Genomic DNA, 22,423 nt, shown 5'->3' on the forward strand with positions numbered 1-22,423 from the left:
TGGCGACCTGCGTGTCTGTGAGAATGATTGATTATAATGATTTATATGGCACACATACTCATCCCCCAAGCCACTAGAATTAACCAATGAAGGTTAAAATCCAGACCTGGCTGGGAATTGATCCCGGGACCCCTTGAAAGAAAGGCCCACGCGTCACGGAGGCGAACGATAATGGCATTGAGAAGATGGAATAAAACACATATTCCTGGAAAACTCTTCAGAATTTTATGTATAACTGGCGATGACATTTTATTTTTATAATAATAACTGTAATCAAATTTACTTTTGCATCACACAGTCACGAATGTCCAGATCACATTTCTCAAACAGAATTTCTGCTACCCGTACTTGGCGATGAGTTCTTCGGCGTACGCAATGTAAGCTTCCTTAGCAGCCTCTTGAGACATTCCCTTCTTGCCGTTCCATGCGCTCCATTTGGCTTTGCCCTTCAGGTCGAACATACCCGGGGAATCTGTAAAGAATAAAATAAGATACTGATTAAACAGAATGTTATAGTACTGTATTTTTCTTTCAATTCCGTCTGTGTCTGTACGACAGTTATGCGATTCATTATTTCGTGTGGCTATTTCTAGCCGAGTGCAACCCTTGTACGGCAGACCCTCCGATGAGGGTGGGCGGCATCTGCCATGTGTAGGTAACTGTGTGTTATTGTGGTGGAGGATAGTGTTATGTGTGGTGTGTGAGTTGCAGAGATATGAGGGACAGCACAAACACCCAGCCCCCGGGCAATTGGAATTAACCCATGAAGGTTAAAATCCCCGACCCGGCCGGGAATCGAACCCGGGACCCTCCGAACCGAAGGCCAGTACGCTGACCATTCAGCCAACGAGTCGGGCAGTTGTGAGATGATGATATCATTATAATATGAGCCAAATTGGAGCAGGCTGTGTCAATTAATGAGTTGCCTATCCCGTTGGCAGCCTTGAAGATTGTCTTCCATGTTTTCCCATTTTTACACTAGGCAATTAATTAACGGCCACGGCCGTTTCCTTCCTAGTTCTTGCCTTTTCCTATCGCAACACCGCCAGATACCTAGACTGTGTGTGTTTTAGTGTGTGACGTCAAACGTCTAGTTATGATAAATCTGTCATTATCAACACAACACTGAAGGAAGATTAACGTGTACCTAAAGCGGTAATAAATGTCTTCAGTTCGAGCATGATAGCTGAGTGATCACCAAGGCGACCCATTTCGAATCCCGGTCAATTCATGTGGTATTTTGAAATGAAAAGTCACGTCCGTTTGGTTCAGAGTCCACGTAAAGGTAAAGGTCCAATGGCTATGACCACGATATCAGCAGTCACGTAAAACTACAAACTTGTTTTTTTTTTTCATGTCGTCTTCCGGAAGCACAGCGTTTGCTTTGAGACAAACAGCGCTTCTCCCAGGCATATAATGAACTGCTCCTGTGCAGCCAGGGCCTTCTAAAATAATACCGGACCCGAAAATTCACCATAGGCCTACATGTGTTTGTCATGTGGTCTACGAGAGAAATATGATACAAATGTTCTAGCGAGTATCTTTTTATTTTTTCAAAGTTGCTATGTGAACCGTGTGTTACAATATGATTGGAGATTACTGTTCGAATACATGAAATCAGTATGTATAGTGATTTATTTTGTTTGTGTTCACTTTCTGCCAGTGGTAAGTTAATACGCTTGCTTTTTGCAGTCGGCTTTACGTCGCACTGACTCAGACTGGTTTTATAGCATCGGTGGGATAGAACTGGGAAGGAAGCGACATTGGCCTCAAAGTACATCCCCAGCATTTATATGGAGTTAAAATGATAAACCACGGAAAACCATCTTCAGGGCTGCCCACCGTGATATTCGAACTCACAATCTCTCGAATGGAAGCTATAGTGGAGCCTGAAATTTGTGGCACTTGCGCGGGCACAGCCCTTTGAGGTGTCAGTTCAATCCGTAACAAGCTATCGAGTTGGTCACTTCGACCACTTGTGTCTGTACTTTTTAAACTGAACACAATGCTTCTCTTGTCTCGTCTTCTACTGTATGTGGTTATGCAAGGTTAAGGAATGTTACTAATTAGATTATTAAGGAGTAGAGTATTCGGCTACGTATTAATAATCTGTTATGAATCGCACGGCCAGTGTTAATGTCTAAAGTGGGCAGTTGTAAAGTAATTCGTAGTTACAGGAATGAAATAATTTATAGTGTGTGGAAAATTATGGATGGTGCAGGAACGTATACGGGGGTGAGGTTTTATTAAATCTGAGCCCCTAGACCAGGGTCAGTTTTAGGCCCTACCGGTATTATTGTTGTTATTCTTATTGACAAGACCTTGTGTTATGATACCTCACTCTTACTAATTGCGTAGAGAAATGGCGCTGTACTAATAATACTTGTAAACTTTAAAATATAGACTCATTTAAGTGATTTACACGAGAACCCATTGTAAGCTTTAAAATATAGATCCATCTCAATGATTTACAAGAAAAGTCACCTAAAACACTTTTCCTCTGGACGTCCTGGCAGCAAACTGCGAACAAGAGACCGAAAGGCAATGCCTTGCAGGACGTTGTCATTCGCTCTGAAATACACCAAACTAGAAAGTCTATTATCCCTTGCTACATTTTTGAGGGCAGATTTTATTCTTTTTAAAACACTGAATGAGAGCTCTCCACTGGCATTTGATGGGAAAATACTCATAAAAATAGAGCAATGTCAAGATTTGGGAAAAGCACTGTTAAATAATGTTTTAGCAGTCACCTCCAGAATTCACTCAATCATCATCATCATCATCATCATCATCATGTGCATCAGTCAAGAGTAAGCCCATCAAAATTTCTTAAAAGTGGATACATTCCTCTACTTCCGCAGGTCGCATTTTTGCTAACGTCTTCCGAAGGTAGAGTTTTGAAACAATCGAGAAAACCAAAGCTGGTTTCAAGAAATCACCAGTTTTCACGAGTAAATAGAAATCTTCTCCACAGGAAATCAACCCCGTGACTGCTAGCAAGGACAATTAAAAAAATCATACAGAGGCCAATTTTCCCCTACCATGATTTAAGAGTTCAAGGCAGGTTTGGAGACAGAACGATAGAGTGAGTGCGAGAAAGAAGGATGATGTGAGTGGCAGAGGACAACGTTGTGACGGAGACTGGAATTACATGAGACACAACTTGCGTGGCAATTTCAGCATTTATTTTAAACACGTTTTCCTCATATCTCTCAACATATGTACCCCGTCGATTTTTCCAGTTCATTCGGGAGACTGAACCACGCGGCATGGCTGACCTAAGCTCCCTCATGTTCTAAGACAAGAAAGCGAAATAGCCAGCGATATCCTTCCTGATTTTACCGTTAGGAAAATAATAATCAGGAAAGCAAGTTGCTTATTAGTGATAGGGAACCAGTGAGTCGTTGAACCTAATGAGAAGCCGCACCTGGTTTGCGAAGACGAATACCGGTACTAGAAGTTATAAAGGGAATGACTAGAGTATTACTGTCAGTGAGTAGTTTCAAGGGTGAAGTGGGATGTAGACGTACTTCAGTTAGTGTCTCCTCTTAGTAATTCTGATAGACGGAAATCAAATTCTAACACATGCAGTAGGAGGGCTGTTCCGACTTCAGACCAAACGCTGATTGGCTGTTGGGCGTGTGAAGTCACAGCGAAGGTGTTTTGAAAAGTGTGCGGTGCGAGGTGTGTGTGACGTCACTTTGTGGGGAATTTGAAAAGTGCACGTGGCTTGTATTCGACTCCAGGCTTAACGTAACAGGGGTACCAACCTTAGAGACCTAAGTTAGATGCTCAGGCTATCTACATAAGAGTGCGAGCTTAACCTTAGTGGCTGAATTCGACCCCAAGCTTAATCAAACTGTCCTACGAGGCAAAATGAGTGCTATACATGATTCTAATGGAGGGCTACCTCAGGGCCTCAGAGCTGACGCAGGCTATAGGCCTCTTTTGAGTGCTACGGAGCTTCTCTTGGACATTATAGAACCTTTTTAGTGCTACAGCGTCTCTTTTGGGCTGTAGGACGTTTCTTGGGCGCCAAGTAGCTCTTTTGAGAGCTATGGGACTACTTTTTGGCATTATAGAACCTCTTTTGGGTGCTATATGGCTTCTTTTGAGCACTATAGAGGTTCTTTTGGGCATTATAGCACCTCTTTTGGGCGCTACGGTGCTTCTTTTCGCCATTATGGAACTTCTTTTGAGAGCTAAGGGACCTTTGTGGGTGCTATAGGCATCATTTGGGTGCTATAGGGATATTATAAGCACTATATGACCTCTTTGGGGTTCTATAGACATCATTTAGGTGCTACAGGCCATTTTTGGGTGCTATTTTCAAGCTCTGAAGCTTCTATTGGGTGCTATAGTGCCTTTTTTTGAACATTACAGGAACACGTTTGGGTGCTATAGGGCGTTAGTGGGTGTCATATGCTTCTTTTGGGCGTTTTGGAGATTCTTTTGAGCGCTCACGGGGTGGGGCGGAAATACGTGTGAGTTACCGTTTTTAATTTCTGCTCATAATATCATGCTGGTTGTTTTGGCAGGAAAGGGCTCTTATGGGTGCTACGATGCTTTATTTTGGCGCTATGAAGCTCACATGGGTATCATAGGACCTCCATTGGGTGATATTGGGTTTCTTCTGGGCGTTATAGAGACTCGCATGAGCGCTGCGGAGTTTATTTTGATTGCTATTGGAGCTCTTATGAGTGCTATAGGGTTTATTTTGGCCTTTATAACCCTTCTTTTGAGCGCTTTGGTTCAATTCATACACTCACCCTTCTCCAGCTATAGGAATTGAATTTAAATTTCCCGACCCGGATGAGAATCGAACCCAGGTAGGAGGCGGGGTGGAAGTGGAATTATCTGGTGGAGGTTGAGATTGAAGCTGAGGTGAAGATAGTGGTGGAGGAGGAAGTGAAGTTTGAGGCGGAAGTGGAGGCGGAGGTTGAGGTTGAGGTGGAGTTCGAGGTCGAAGTGGAGGTTGAGTTCAAGGTGGAAGTGGAGTTGGAGGTGGAGTTTGGGGTGGTGGCAGAGGTGGAGTTGGAGGTTGAGGAAGTGTTGTTGGTGAAGGTGGAGGCGGAGGTTCATATTGAAGTGGTTTTTAAACCAAGTGGCTTAACTTCATTTTTATTCAGTTACTTAAGTTTTCTCTGTTTTCCATTTTATCTTGTTTTGTTGTGGAGATGCTTTGTACATTTCAGAGTTTAAAGTAAATATTACGGGAATAAATTCAAGTAAAGTGATCAATATTAAACTTAGTAGAGTAATGATGAGAAATTAGAGTGGCTTAACATGCAGTCACCAAGCGAGTTGGTCATGCGGTTAGGAGCGCGCAGCTGTGAGCTTGCATTCAGGAGATAGTGGGTTCGAACCCCACTGTGGGCAGTGCTGAAAGTGGTTTTCCGTGGCTTCCCATTTTCACACCAGGCAAATGCTGGGGTTGTGCCTTAATTAACGCCACGGTCGCTTGCTTCCCACTCCTAGCCGTCTCCTATCTCATTGTCGTCATATGACGTATCTGTGTCGGTGCGACGTAAAGCAACTGGTAAAAAATGACAACATGCAGTTAGATTTCACCATGCATGCGTACGAATTTGAGTGTGGTAGTTCCGGACGGATCTCGTGTTCGATTCCAGAATAGTGCCATCGAGATTTTTTTTGCTATTTGCTTTACGTCGCACCGACACCGATAGGTCTTATGGTGACGATGGGACAGGAAAGGCCTAGGAATGGGAAGGAAGCGCCCGTGGCTTTAATTAAGGTACAGCCCCACCATTTGCCTGGTGTGAAAATAGGAAACCACGGAAAACCATCTCCAGGGCTGCCGACAGTGGGTTTCGTACCCACTATCTCCCGGATGCGAGATCACAGCTGCGCGCCCCTAACCGCACGGCCAACTCGCCTGGTCATAATCGAGATTTATGTAAATAGTTTATATGGATGTGCATGTTCATTTCGTGGAGGTTCAAGCTCCACAGACTGAGTGCGTCTTCGCCCGATTTCCAGTGTGTAAATATGAGTTTTTGTAGTGTTGAATTGTCAGTGTTGTAATTTCAAGTGAAGGGTTATCTTAGGAACAAGATGGATCTCTATTTTGAACCACAGACTATTAATGTGTTAAAATGATTTCAAGTCATCATTTGAACGTTTATTATTTGGACGTAATCAGTAATGTTACAGATGAAATTCAATAAAATTCTTGATTTATTACGTCAGGCTGAGCTAACAGCTGCTAAATTACAGTCGTCAAGATTTAATTGACCCAATTATGTCATTCTCGTACGAGCGCTGAGGAGCTTCTTTTGAGTACTATTGAAGCTCTTATGAGTGCTATAGTGTTTATTTTGGCCTTTATAATCCTTCTTTGGAGCGCTTTGGTTCAATTCAAACACTCGCCCTTCCCGAGCTATAGGAATTAAAGGTAAATTTCCCGACCCGGCTGAGAATCGAACCCAGGTTGTTGTGAGTTGTCATCAATCACCACATAAACGAAATTTAGGACGTATGGATGATTTGATTCGGTGATTAAGGGGAAGTTTGTTCTTCAGTTAAAGGCTAGCGTAATGTGTGCGTATATTTTGTGATAGACTTGCCTTAGGTAGTATTTTAATTTGCAGAATTGTCGGTTTAGCCTCGACCTGTTGTGGCCAGTGTGCCATTTATTCATTTGGGAATTGGAATCACAGAATTAGCTGAGTAAGGAGCGTTGATCTCCGTGTTGTTTAATTCCAGCGAGGTTATAATTGACTACCAAGGAGAGTTTTGTTTTAGTGCGGCCTATTATTCATATTTTCGCCCACATTCTTAGGAGTTGTTTCATTTTATGATTGAATAGTGTGTTCTTTATGATTTCTGTTCGTACCAATTCAGTTAGAAAAGTCGAGATCTTTGTTGTCTGAAAAGTGGATGTTTAGTGTGTTTGAAAAATGTTTACTATCTGCGCACTTTTTAGCGATAGATTTAAACCCTAGAGCTGAAGCAATCGACCTCGGCAATCTTCGAGATTCGTACTGGCAATCTTTGAAACACAAACTATGAATCGCTTATGCATCGCTGTGCGACGTCTGGCGTACACTTTACGTACTAGTAATGTTGTTATTTACACAGCAAAGCCAAACTATAGAATTCACTCTAGGAATAAGATTCGCATCGAGAAATGTTATATAATGTTATATACTGTGTGTGAGTGTGTGTGTGACATAGTTATTGGCTTAAAATAACAAAGATTTAGAAAATTCATATCGATCGATCATATTATCGATTCATACCAGATTTCATTTCCATTCAGTTGGCAGTACTTACGGAACCGGAAGCGATCCCTTCTTACTCCTCAAACCCGTACACAAATCTATCGCTAAAAAGTGCGCAGATAGTACAGGTGTTAAGTATTTCTGGTTACGTTTCACTGACATGTACGTAGTTTCAATCCACGAAGTGATTTATGTTTGTTTGTTTGTTTGTTTGTTTGTTTGTTTACTCCAGCGAGAATTGTGAATCAGTGTACTCGCTAACCCCTCTTAGGTTGTTGTGTATGGTTATAGTTATATGGGTATAGTTACTATTAGGAAATCCCCGAAGAGGTTACGTAGGTTTAAGGCTAGCATTCTACTGTGATGTTATGAGCAGTCATGGAACACGAGTATTCATTAAAAATGCTTAAATAAAGTAAACAATTGCCAGCCGTAACGATAATGTGTAATAATTCAAGTCCAATTAATTAAAGATTAAATGCGTGTGTCGACGCATAGAGCTTGTATCACGATAAACTCTCCGAGATATACTTTCGAATGTCATTTTTCTTTTGTTAATTTATTTGATCTGTCAGTTATTATTCCATGTCTTAGATTAATAAATATTTTCATCTGTCTTACGTCGTGGTCTCCCTATCTTCATTTATAGTATTAATGTCCTTGTCTTGTCCATAAATTTAAGAAGAGATGATCCCCATAGTAGAGCCTCCGTTGCTCGAGTGGCGCCGCGGCGGCCTCTCACCTCTGGGTTCCGTAGTTCAAATCCCGGTCACTCCATGTGAGATTTGTGCTGGACAAGGCGGAGGCGGGACAGGTTTTTCTCCGGGTACTCCGGTTTTCCCTGTCATCTTTCATTCCAGCAACACTCTCCAGTATCATTTCATTTCATCTGTCAGTCATTAATCATTGCCCCAGAGGAGTGTGACAGGCTTCGGCAGCCGGCACATTTCCTATCCTCGCCACTAGATGGGGGCTTCATTCATTCCATTTCTGACCCGGTCAAATGACTGGAAACAGGCTGTGGATTTTCATGTTCTCCATAATTTGCAGCCAAAGTATAAATTAATTTAGGTGTATTTTTTCACCGCGGACTGAGCGCCTTGTGATCCGCTGAGAAGCTTGGGGTCATTGCCGATGTGGTACACTCAAGGGGAAAACACTTTGTAAACACACACAAGCATTTAAATTCCCTGCTTCCCGGAGCGCAATCTACGGTACTTATGAGACACTTAGCTCAAACTTTTGGAGTATTTGCCACAAGAAATATGCAGTATACAGTTAGTACATTCAGTTCCTTTATATGCTACAGGATGGAAGAAGGTATGTCTAAATAGTTACCAGTGTTATTATCACCCACGGAGGCCTGCTTGAAAAGCGCGTACAGTTCCAACAGCTCGGCATCGGTCGGCCTGCTCTTCAAGTTCTTCACGTTCTCGGCTGCGGCATTGAATTTCTGTAATGAAGAGAGCAAGTTGATGCATTACATATAAATATAAGAAGTTCGCTGAATTCAGGAATAGTTCAGGATTTAGTACGAGGACGAATCAAAAAGTAAGTTACACTTCCAAGTTATGGCTATTTATGAAACCACCTACACCTAGGAAATGCGGCTATGACAGTATACAATGTAAGTTCAATTTTCCACATGGTCCTCAAGAGACTGTAAGCATTTCTCGGAACGGTCAACCAACTTTTCGATTTCGGGTGCGTAGAAATCACCTCCAGCGCTACGTAACCACCTGGAGACAGCTGCTTTCACCTTCTTACCGTTTCGGAATCGTCGTCTACCGAGATCCTTTTATAACTTACCGAACACATGATAATCGCATGGTGCCAAGTCTGGACTGTGTGGAGTATGCTGCCATACCTTCCACTTGAATCACTGAAGCAGTTCGGGCGTTTGGCGGGCCGTGTTAGGTGTTGCGTCATCGTGCAACAAAAACACACCGACCTTTAATTGTCCCCACCATTTTTATTTAATTGCCTTACGCAACCGGTTCAACGTTTGACAACACGAAGCCGAGTTGATTGTCGTGCCTTTCGGCATAAATTCCACGTGCACCATACCTTCCATGTCAAAGAACACTGTCGCTGAAGGTTGGTAGTGATGCGGTGTGCACCCATTCCGTCGATGTTCTCTTTGTTTCGGGGGTGAAGTGGTGGACCCACGTTTCGTCACCTGTGATGATTCGCCGCAGAAACTCGTTGCCCTCCACAGAATACCGTTGCAAAAATGAAAGTGACGATTGGAAACGTCGCTTGTGAACATCAGTGAGCAAACGTGGGACCCATCTTTGACATAGTTTACGAAATCCAAGGTGCTGGTGAACAATGAAGAACACACTGCCATACGAAATGTACAGCATGCTGGCAATTTCCTGCAGTGTTATGCGCCGATTCTCTCTAATGATGCCATCCACACGGTCAACATTTGTAGTGGTACTGGACGTTGCGGGCCTGCCTTCGCGATATTCGTCTGTAAGATCCGTGCGTCCGGCGTCAAATTAATTACACCACTTTACAATACCTGGGTAAGAAAATGCACGCTCACCATATACAGCAGTGATTTCACGATGAATGTCCGTGCAATTGAACCTTTTATCCCAGAGAAATCCGATCGTTGCACGCACCTCCAATTTAGAAACACGAGGGGATACCACACCGGCCTTCCTATCGGACGTGTCAATAGTTACTGTAGCTTACTCGGCATTGGCCACGGTCACGACACACAGCGTGCACTCGCGGCGAGCTAGTGTAACTTACTTTTTGATTCGCCCCCGTAGATATGCCACATAGAAATATAAGAAGTTCACTGGACTGAGGACAGATTGAGATAATAAATGGACCACTAACTACATCATGTGGATATGCAAGGCTCCTGATTATACATGTACACGAATAAACGTGTACACATTTATCAGTATCATGTACCAGTATGACTTAGGTTATATGGATACAAAAGGCTTCACGGTTAGTTGTACACATGTAGTCAAGGTTTGAAAAGTGTGTATTAATTTAGAGGTTTATATACGTCTCCCAGTTTTTGCACTCCCATTTCCTTCTACTTATTTACGAGGTGGGCAAAATAAAACTGATTCAGAGAATATTTATAAGACTGGCGTGGAAATGACTCTTGTTAATGAATAGTAGAAGTTCCCATCACACGAAATGCTGGAAACCGTGATTTCGATGCACCAATCGGTCGCTGGCACATGTCTGCGCGTGTGCAACTCCTGCATCTTCCGAGTACGTCGCTGTGTCATTACGTGCGAGTCAGTGTGTGAGAGTAGCTAACGTGTTTAGTGACCAGTTAAATGCAACACACAATGATGCCCAGGATAAAACAACGCGTGTTCATTGTGGAATGCTATGCGAAGCATGATTCGTGGAAATCCTGTGCGGAACTCTTTCCGCAAGGGTTTAAGACTGGAAGTGTTTTGGCAGAGCTTCCAGCAAAGTCTGCAACGCAAAACTTAGTGACAAAATGGCGTGAAAAGGGCTCTATAGCGAATATAAACCGTAACCACCCGAGAAGAGTTCGAAAAACAGAAAACATACATCGGGTGAAAGAAACCCTGGAACAAAGTCCGACGAAATCTCAACGCCGTTTATCTGTGCAAATGGGAATTAAGGTATCGTCGTGTAGAAACATTATCAAAGAGGACCTGCATCTGTAACCTTACAAAGATACCCTTGTGCATGCCTTGAAGCCTCCAGACGAACCTCCGCGTGCTGGTTTCTGAATGAAGTGAAGTCAGGACTTTTGGATCCTCAATTTTTCATTTCCTTAGATGAGGCCTGGTTCAGCCTGTCAGGGTATGTGAACTCGCAAAACACGCACCATTATGCATTAGAAAATTCCCATCAGTACGTCGAAAAGCCGTTGCATAATCTCAAGACTTGTGTGTGGTGCGCAATGTCTGGTGTCCGCTACTTAATACGATTTTTTCACTAAACTGTTAATGCTAACCTGTATGCCCAGACACTGCTTAATCCATATGTGGATCGACTCACAGCAGATGAACGACCGTAGGGATATTTTCAGCAAGATGGGGCAACAGTACACACCGTCTTGACAACCTTGCCACAAGTGTTTGAGGTGTTCGGAGAGTAGAAGACAATCAGCAGAAGCAGTGCAATCAACTGGCCACCTCGATCGCCTGATCTCTCTTCCTGTGATTTTTACCTGTGGGGCAAATTGAAGGGGAAGGTGTACTCCAATAATCCTCACACACTGGAAAAGTTACAACAGAACATTGAAAACGCTATCGCAGAGCTGCTACGCGTGTTCCAAAATTTGATATATCGAGCACAGCGCTGCACTGACGTCAACGTTCGTCGTTTCCAGCATCCTCTATGATGTTCATTAACAAGGGTCAATCCCGCGTCAGTCCTGTTGTAAATATTTTCCGGGCCTGTTTTATTTTGCTCGCCCTCTAATTATGTTACAGCTTACAACGTTTCTATTCTAAACTCGGTAGTTGGTAAAAAAAATTAAAATCCACTTTTAAAAAAGAAAAGGTTGTTACACTCGGTCACATCACGCTTTAAATTAGAGGAATAATCACTCCAAATTAGGCTATCGGCGTGGTAGTCACAGTAAACTGTTAACGCTCTCTTTTTCATAACCCTACTACAACCCCTGAATACCTCCATAAAAATAGTGTCATGTTGATCTATCTACAGGTTCAATATTAACAACTGAATGTCTTCATTAGGTGTTTGTGCACAGTTTCTCTATTCTTTAATATAAATTAAAATTAGCAAATGGACCAAATATTGTTTAATCCTCCAAGGGAAACTAGAGCCACGCTGTACTTTTACCTCGACACGCGTTGTACTTTCATGGCATACGTCCGTAACGAAGTGGCTGAAATAGAAGTATTACAATAAAGTTAGGGACTTACTACACTTCACTATTTACTGCATTGTGATTAACATCGTTGTTTGAAAGAGCTAAAAAATCACGCCAAAAATTCTGTATACGTTAAAATGTAAGCGTTGTGTTCTCTTAACACGTAATTCAGCCTTAGGTAATTTCAGTTCAAGTTTACTCCTGTTTTAAAAAAAATTCCAGTTCTAGATTCCATCATAATACGAGAAAAAATTTAAGAAAATACTAATTTTGGTGAAATACTTCCGTTTTTTTTTTTTTGCTAGTTGCTTTACGTCGCACCGACACAGATAGGTCTTATGGCGACGATGGGACAGGGAAGGGCTAGGAGTGGGAAGGAAGCGGCCGTAGCCTTAATTAAGGTACAGCCCCAGCATTTGCCTGGTGTGAAAATGGGAAACCACGGAAAACCATTTTCAGGGCTGCCGACAGTGGGGTTCGAACCTACTATCTCCCGAATACTGGATACTGGCCGCACTTAAGCGACTGCAGCTATCGAGCTCGGTGAAATACTTCTGTTATGACACTAAGAGTGATATCGTTCATTTACAGTGACATACAGGTTTAAAAACTGTATAAATAATGAAATTCAATATGTCGTTCCTACATTTTTATAAAGTGACTAGCAAGATACCCGTGCTTCGCTACGGTATTATAATGAAATTTATAATTGAATGTTTAGCGTTTTATATATAATCCGCCGAAATTCGCGATCTAACTCGTTTTCTGAGAGAATCCGCCAAAATTCGTCATCTGACTCGTTTTCTGAGAGATTACGGCAAAGTTCCTACCATTTTTCAATCTTTCTTTCCAAAAATCGATTTCGTACTTCCCGGGCTAGGTCCAGGTATTTCACCCGATCAGTTGGGTCCCTAAATCTTTGCCGTCTTTTCCTATAAGCATTTTTAAAATGGATCAAAACCTTGAGATCATCCGGCGTGGTGTCGCCTTGGGTGCTTTGGTGGTACTGAACCCGCTGCCGGACTGCAATCGTAGTCATTACCCGGTCAGGACCCGTTTCCAGCGCGGTCGGCACATTTTGACGACGGTCCAGAATTGTCATTGCTGACAATGTGACCAGCACCATCGTCGCGCGTAGGCAAGTGCGCGGGATTTCTGGCGACACGAACGATATACTTCCGTGCATTATTGACCTTATTATGGAGATGAACAATTGCACGGTCAATATAATTCCTATCGCTTATTTCAAATATGTTTAAATTTTTATTTATATGCCAGGAGAATCTACTATAATCTAACTTTATGTTCTCGAAAGGAAAATATAGTTCTTGGAAACGAACCCAGGAAAGCTTAAAAATGACCGGGCGAGTTGGCCGTGCGGTTAGAGGCGCGCGGCTGTAAGCTTGCATCCGGGAAATAGTGGGTTCGAATCCCACTGTCGGCAGCTCTGAAGATGGTTTCCCGTGCTTTACCATTTTCTCACCAGGAAAATGCTGGGGCTGTACCTTAATTAAAGCCACGGCCGCTTCCTTCCAACTCCTAGGCCTTTCCTATCCCATCGTCGCCATAAGACCTATCTGTGTCGGTGCGACGTAAAGCCACTGGCAAAAAAAGATTTAAAATGATCAGTTTATGATCAGAATAAGTACATTATGAACAGTAAAATCAATTGGTCTCAACTCCTTTTTCACCCCACCGCCGTTAATTTGATTTACCCCCCCCCCAAAGAAAGAAGGCGTGTTTCCTTACGTTTAAAGGAGATTCCAAATACCAATGTTCACGTCTGTTGCCTTCAGTTCTGAGATATAATTATCCCCATAAAAGGAATTCACTTTTTTCACTTCCATTCCCCCCCCCCCAAGTGAATTTTCCGTTAAAAATACTTGTATCTTTAATAGTAAAGGATCTTCTAAATATCAATTATCACCACGCTAACATCTTCTGTTTTTGAGATTTGTGTCCTGATAAAAGGAATTCAACTCCTTTACTCCCCCGACCCCAAAGATGATTTTCCCCAAACGCTTTTTTCTTTGTTTTTAAAGGAGACAAATACCAATTTTCACATCTGTAACATATTTAGTTTTTATTAGATGTAAGTATCCTCATACAATTAATTCAAAAAAATGTTCAATTCTTTCACTCCCCCCCCCTCCTTCATTGGATTTTCTGAGAATACGTGTTTTTTTAATTTTAAAGCAGATTCCAAACACCAGTTCTCACGTCTGCAAAATCATTCGTTTTTGAGATAATAGTATTCTCATACAAATAATTCAACTAATTTTTCAATTTCCCTCCCCCCTTTAAAGCCCTTGCTGGCAAGATGTAGGTGTGTACAGTATGGGCTAGAGCAATTTGTTACTTTCATTGACTTGTCTAAGTCTCATCCTTGGCTTTGACAATGTGAAAGTGACCGAGGTATGAGCAACGCTAGTAATACCATTCTTTATGCAGCCAGTCCCAGTTATGAATGGTGTGAAAATATCACTCATAGGGTCGGTTGGTGCATCCATTTCAGTGGGCTTGGCAGACTGATATGCAACAGCAACTTCCGGCTCGGTGAGGAAAGCAATGGGAAACTACCTCACTCTTCATTTCCCTAGTATGCCTCTTCAGTGACGCCTAGGCTGTCTATGATAGCTTTTGGTGGAGCTGTAGAGGATCAAACCAGACTTCGGACTGAATACACAACATACATACCCCCCTTTAGGTGGATTTCCGAAAACAAAAAAATACGTATTCCTTATTTTTAAAGGAGATTCCAAATACCAAATTTCACGTCTGTAACATCTTCAGCTTTGGAGATATCAGTATCGAAATTAAAAGAATTCAACCCATTTTCAGTCAGTTTTACACCTCCACCCAAGTGGTTTTTCAGAAAATAAAAAAAAGAAATGTTTATTTTTAGTAGAGATAAAAAATACTATTTTTCACTTTGGTAACGTTTTTTGAGATATACTGTAGAAATGCTCATTTTAAAATGTCACCCCCTTTTAACTTCCCCTTAAGTGGAGTTTCCAAAAACAAATCACCTATGTTTCTTTACTTTTACAGGAGATTCCAAATACCAATTTTTACATCTGTAACATTTTACGTTTCTTAGAAATACTGTACATATTGTCTTTCTAAAATTCACCCCAATTTGTCGCTCCTGTTTAACCCCCATTAATTGGATTTTCCCAAAACAAAAATTACGTGTTTCTTTATTTTCAAAGGAGGTCCCAAATACCAATTTTCAGATCTGTAATATCTTCTGTATCTGAGATATAAGTATCCTCATTTAAGGCATTCAACCCCTTTTTTACCCCTCCTATTGGGATTTTCCGAAGGAAAAAATATGTATTTCTTTAATTTTAAAGAGGATTATAAATACCAATTCTTACACCTGTACACTTCAAAATTTTGAGATATATATACACTCAGTTTAAAAATTCACCCCCCCCCCTTTTCATCCCCCCATTAATTGGATTTTCCAAAAACAAAAAATATGTGTTTCTTTATTTTTAAAGGAGAACCCAAATATCAATTTTCAGGTCTATAATATCTTCAGTTTCTGAGATATAAGTATCCTCATTAAAGGCATTCAACCCCATTTTTCACCTTCTTTCACCCTTCCTATTGAGATTTTCCGAAAACAAACAAATACATATTTCTTTATTTTAAAAGGAGATTCTAAATACCAATTTTTACACCGGTAAACTTTAAAAGTTTTGAAATATAGATACACAGATTTTAAAAATTCACCCCCTTCCCCCCCCATTTAACTGAATTTTTCTAAAACCAAAAATGGATGTTTCTTTATTTTTAAAGGAGATCCCAAATACCAATTTTCAAGTCTGTAATATCTTCAGTTTCTGAGATATAAGTATCCTCATTAAAGGCATTCAACCACTTTCTCACCCCTTTTCACCCCTCCTATTGGGATATTCCGAAAAAAATAATACATGCTTCTTTATTTTTAAAGGAGATTTAAATACCAATTTTTACATCTGTAAACTGTTAAAGCTTTGAGATAAATACACTCATTTTAAAAATTCACCCCCCTTTTCATCCTCCCATTAATTGTTTTTTCCAAAAACAAAAAATACGTGTTTCTTTATTTTAAAAGGAGATCCGAAATCCCAATTTTCAAGTCTGTAATATCTTCAGTTTCTGAGATGTATCATCATTAAAGGCATTCATCCCTTTTGTCACCCCTTTTCACCCCTCCTATTGGGATTTTCCGAAAAAAAAGATACGTGTTACCTTATTTTTAAAGAAGATTCCAAATACCAATTTTTACATCTGTAAACTTTTTTAAGTTTTGAGATATTGATACACTCATTTTAAAATTTCACCCCACTTTACATCCCCTTAGTGACGGAATATCCAAAAAACAATCTCTTAGCGAGCACCTACATGTTAATATGAATGTATCCCCAAAATTTCATTTCTTTATGTCCAGTAGTTTTGGCTCGGCAATGATGTATCAGTCAGTCAGTCATTCAGGACAAGTTATCTATATACATAAAATAACTTGTCCGGAAGTTATCTATATATATAAAATAACTTGTCCTGACTGACTGGCTGACTGACTGACTGACTGACTGACTGACTGACTGACTGACTGACTGACTGACTGACTGACTGACTGACTGACTGACTGACTGATTCATCATCGCCGAGCCAAGACTACTGGATATAAAGAAATGAAATTTTGAGGATACATTCATATTAAGATGCAGGTGCTCGCTAAGAGAGGATTTTTGGATATTCTGTCGCTAAGGGGGTGAAGGGGGGGGGGGTGAAATTTTAAAAAGTGTGTATCTATATCTCAAAACTTAAAAAGTTTACAGATGTAAAAATTGGTATTTAGAATCTTCATTAAAAATAAAGATACACGTATTTTTTGTTTTCGGAAAATCCCAATAGAAGGGGTGAAAAGTGGTGAAGAAAGAGTTGAATGCCTTTAATGAGTATACTTATATCTCAGAAACTGAAGATATTACAGACCTGAAAATTGGTATTTGGGATCTCCTTTAAAAATAAAGAAACATGTACTTTTTGTTTTTGGAAAATCCAGTTAATGGGGTGGGGTGAAAAGGGTGGTGAATTTTTAAAATGAGTTTATCTATATCCCAAAACTTTCGAAGTTTATAGATGTAAAAATTGGTATATAGAATCTCCTTCAATAGGAAAGAAAAAAGTATTCCTTGTTTTCGGAAAATCCCAATAGGAAGGGTGGAAAAGGGTGAAAAATTGGGTTGAATGCCTTTAATGAGAATACTTATATTTCAGAAACTGAAGATATTACGGACCTTAAAATTGGTATTTAGGATCTCCTTTAATAAATAAAGAAACACATATTTTTTGTTTTTCGAAAATCCAATTAATGGGGGGTTGAAAAGGGGGGTGAATTTTAAAAATCAGTATATATATAAAACTTTTAGTGTACAGGTGTAAAAATTGGTATTTATAATACCCTTTAAAAATAAAGAAACACAAATACACTTTTTGTTTTCGGAAAATCCCAATAGGAGGGGTAAAAAATGGGCTGAATGCCTTAAATGAGGATACTTATTTCTCAGAAACAGAAGATATTACAGACCTGAAAATTGGTATTTGGGATCTCCTTTGAAAATAAAGAAACACGTATTTTTTGTTTTTGGAAAATCTCAGTAATGGGGGTTAAGCAGGAGTGACAAATTGGGGTGAACTTTAGAAAGACTATATCTACAGTATATCTCAGAAACGTAAAATGTTACAGGCGTAAAAATTGGTATTTGAAATCTCCTGTAAAAATAAAGAAACCTAGGTGATTTGTTTTTGGAAACTCCACTTGAGGGGACCTAAAAAGGGGGTAAAATTTTAGAACGAGCATTTCTACAGTTTATCTCAAAAGCTTTACATGTTACTGAAGTGAAAAATAGTATTTTTTATCTCTATTGAAAGTAAAGAAACATGTATTTTTGTTTTCTGAAAAATCACTTGGGTAAAGGGGTTGAAAGTGATTGAAAATGGGGTTGAATTATTTTAATTAGTATACTGATATCTCAAAATCTAAAATGTTACACACGTGAAATTTGGTATTTGGAATTTGTTTATAAATAAAGGAATACATTTTTTTGTTTTCGGAAATCCACCTAAAGGGAGGAGGGAAATTGAAAAATTAATTGAATTATTTGTATGAGGATACTATTATCTCAAAAATGAAAGATTTTGCAGACGTGAAAATTGGTATTTGGAAAGCTGCTTTAAAATTAAACAAACACGTATTCTCGGAAAATCCAATGAAGGGGGGTGGGTGAAAAATTGAAAAATTAATTGAATTAATTGTATGAGGATTCTTACATGTAATAAAAACTAAAGTTGTTACAGACGTAAAAATTGATATTTGGGTTTCCTTTAAAAACAAAGAAAAAGGCGTTTTTGGGCGAAATCATTTTGGGGGACGGGGGTGAAAAGGAGTTGAATTCCTTTTATGTGAACACATATCTCAAAAACTGAAGATGTTAGAGTGGTGATAATTGGTATTTAGAAGATCCTTTACTATTAAAGAGACAAGTATTTTTAACGTGAAATTCACATAGAGGGGGCGGGAGTGTGAAAGGATTAAAAAAGTGAATTCTTTCTCTGCAGTAACTTATATCTCAAAACTGAAGGTCACAGGATGTGGATATTGGTATTTGGAATATCCTTTAAAAATAAAGAAACACATCTTTTTTGGTGGGGGGGGGGGGGGGGTGAATCAACTTAACAGCAGTGGGGTGAAAAAGAAGTTGAGACCAATTGATTTTACTGTTCATTATGTACTTATCCTGATCATAAACTGATCAGTTTTATTCTTTCCTAGGTTCGTCTTCAAAAGCCATATTTTCCTTTGGAGTACATAAAGTTATAACTTATTACAATAGATTCTTCTGGCATATAAATAAAAATTTAAACATGTTTGAAATAAACGATATGAATGATATTGACCGTGCAATTGTTCACCACTATAATAAGGTCAATAATTCACGGAAGTATATTATTCGTGTCGCCAAAAATCCCGCGCACTTGCCTACGCGCGACGATGGTGCTGGTCACATTGCCAGCAATGACAATGGCAGCAGATGTAATTTACCGCCAAGTAGCGGTCTTGCACTTTGCTGTGGGTTCCAGACCATCAATAATAATAATAATAAAAATAATAATAATAATAATAATAATAATAATAATAATAATAATTTTCTGGACCGTCGTCAAAATGTGCGTTTCGCGCTGGAAACGGGTCCTGGCTGTGTAATGACTACGATTGCAGTCCGGGCGCGGGTTCAGTACCGCCAAGGCACCGAAGACGACATCACGCCGGATATCCTCAAGGATTTGATCCATATTAAAATGCCTATAGGAAAAGATGGCAAAGATGTAGGGACTCAACTGGCCGGGTGGAATACCTGGACCTAGCCCGGGAAGTACGAAATCGATTGCTGGAAAGAAAGATTGAAAAATGGTAGGAACTTTGCCGCAATCTCTCAGAAAACGAGTCAGATCACGAATTTTGGCGGATTCTCTCAGAAAACTAGTTAGATCGCGAATTTCGGCGGATTATATATAAAACGTTAAGCATTCAATTATAAATTTCATTATAATACCGTAGCGAAGCACGGGTATCTTGCTAGTTATATATATATAGATAAGTATTGCTTGTAGCGTACATGTTGAAGGTAAAGAATTCTGAATTGCTTAAGTAAGTAGCCTGCTATGTACGACCATAAATATACAACAAAAAGTCCTTTGTCGAAGAGCCTATTAGAAACTTGGCCAGCCAAGTCAACTGCTACCTCGCCAGGTAGCCTGAACGTACCGAAAACACGTGATCAACGTGACGGCATCTTAAGCCTATTGTTTGGCTTTATTGATCAGGTCCGTTGCCTTTTGTATCAGACAGCTCCTCATTTGATCATACGAGCTCTCAGTTTAGGATTAAAACCACTGGACTGGCCAAGATTTGAACCTCAAACCTCCGAGCCTGTCATAAACATGTACAAACTTATATTGTCTATATATGCAAGCGGTGTGGTCCATCTTGAAAAATGTTTACTTGATCCTTATATTAGTTCCGGTTACTGCAGTTACTGTTGGATTTATAAACTGCATCAAAGTATTCAGTAAAACATGGAAAGCAGTGAATTTAGGGACCCCTTGACGATTTTCTCCACATGATAGTGGCAAAAAATATGTGAAATTAAATTTCAAAATTATAATAGCGACATATCATGATAATAATTGTCTTCCACCTCAGTGGCTGAATGGTCAGCGCCGCAGCTCGCGGCTTGGATCCCCGACCACTCCATGAATTTTAGCCAGGTCTTATTACCTAATTAATTTCTCTGATCATATTTTCTCAAAACACTGTCCTTCATACACACAACCTACCACACTACCGACCACCACAGAAACACGTAATGCTAAATATACCCCTTCAAATAGGGCTGGCGCCAGCCTCTTATCCGGAGGCCTCGGGTTCTATTCCCGGTCAAGTTCGGGTTTTTTACCTGCATCTGAGTGCGTTTAGAGGTCACTCAGCCTATGCGATTACAATTGAGGAGCTATCACGTGGCAGCCCCGGTCGGAAAGCCAAAAATAACGGCCGAGAGGATCCGTCGTGCTGACCACACGACACCTCGCAATATGCAGGCCTTCGGGCTTAGCAGCGGTCGCTTGGAAGGCCATGGCCCATCGGGGCTGTTGCGCCACGGGGTTTGGTTGGGTAAATTGAATTGGCGTCAGGAACGGTATCCGGGTGCAAAACAGATCCAAGTATACATGTAGACCTCTCCAAAGCGTGCGGATAACGCCGATAACGGACAGAAAACTATATCATGATAATATAAACAGCATAACATGTTTGGGATATCACGAATGCAATGAAATAATAAACTTGCAGCATGTTGTTTATTGTATCACAGAGACACACAACCTAGAAATTTTACAAACTCAGATGTTTTTCCTTCCAATATCTAAGGCAAATAAACAGTAACAAAGAATAGGTTAACATTTGTGTTTTATTAGTGAATGGTGTCTGTTCTTTACTCTGTGTTTGTACCGTGCAATTTAGGTTTGGGCAGACCGGAACATTCAGTTGTTCCGCAACATTAGGAGCTTGAGGCGGAGTGTTTCGGTACAGAGTGCCGGCACACGGGACACGGGACTGTAACTGCGTCGAAGAGAGAACTTCTAGAGGCAACATGACATGCTCCGCGTCAGCTGGAATGTGCCTGTACCGAACGTGCTGTGTCAAGGCCGCACTAGATAGATTAGTTGGCCTTGGCTGTGTCTGACTGTCGATACCGGCTGTGTGCCGCCCTGTGCTGGAGTGTAAACATTTTTTCATCCAGTTATATCTTTAATTCCAAAGCGATGACCTGTATTTTTTGTGGGCTTAAACGTTTCCTTAAAGTCAAAATAAATTTTTAACGTCAATCACCCAGAAAGTGTTGAGGGAAATTTTCGAGATATTAAAGAAGGTAAATGGAAGTTGAGAGGGAAGGAATTCGAAGTGCAGAGAGCATAACACCACGAAAGTACAATGTTTTCATCTAGTTATATTTTTAATTCCAAAGCGATGACCTCTATTTTTCATGGGCTTAAAAGTTTCGTTAAGGTCCAAATTAATTTTTAACATCAATCCTCGAGAAAGTGTTGAGAGAAATTTTCTAGATATTAAAGAAGGTAAATGGAAGTTGAGAGGGAAGGAATTCGAAGTGCAAAGAGCATAACAGCACGAAAGTTATTAAACCGTACGAAGGACGGTAAACTTTGCATAATGTCGCATCGGAGTCCTGTTCAGGGCGTTTTACTAGAAGAAAACCGGACAGAGTGAAATGCAATTTATGTTCTTCTATTTTGTCTGCAAAGGGATCTTCAACCGGCACAATCACAAGACATTTCAAACTTAAACATCCCATAGTTTTCATTTTTATGTTCTGCGTGTATATTGTGTTTAAGTTTTATTTTCATGTCCTGCTTGTATAGTTTTATTTTTAATCTTTGTATATAGTTTTTAATTTTTATCTTCGTGTTTCGCTTGTATAGGTTAATTATTATTTTCGTGTTCCGCTTGTATATTGTGCAGGTGAGTAGAGTACTGACAAATGTTTCTTCAACCGTACGAGTATATTTTTAATTGGTGAAAATAACATTGTGACACTTGTAAACACATGTACTGCCAGTGTAATTGTGACAGGTGTATTTCAGAATGAATGAAAACATTCTTATCCTAAAAAGAGAATGTAGACATGATTTTTTGGGTGAGTATTTCATTCAGAGTTCCGACTGCTTTCTCACGTGCCGTGAAGTCTTATCC

The 22,423-nt window shown here is 40.2% G+C and overlaps 1 protein-coding gene across 3 annotated transcripts in view; it reads right to left on the minus strand.

Annotated features, from left to right (window-relative positions):
* Positions 1–202: 202 nt before the first annotated feature.
* The window catches only part of LOC136863147 (acyl-CoA-binding protein homolog), a 259,094-nt gene continuing 236,873 nt past the window's right edge, over positions 203–22,423 (minus strand). For all 3 annotated transcript variants that reach the window (XM_068225864.1, XM_067139490.2, XM_067139491.2), the window contains 2 exons: positions 8,583–8,697; positions 203–472 (listed from right to left, as the gene is read on the minus strand). In XM_068225864.1, coding sequence (XP_068081965.1) covers positions 339–472; positions 8,583–8,697 — 249 coding nt within the window. In that variant the 3' untranslated portion in view covers positions 203–338. The remainder of the gene's footprint in view (positions 473–8,582; positions 8,698–22,423) is intronic.

This window comes from Anabrus simplex, chromosome 2 (genome assembly GCF_040414725.1).
Source record: "Anabrus simplex isolate iqAnaSimp1 chromosome 2, ASM4041472v1, whole genome shotgun sequence".
NCBI classification, from domain to species: Eukaryota; Metazoa; Arthropoda; class Insecta; order Orthoptera; family Tettigoniidae; genus Anabrus; species Anabrus simplex.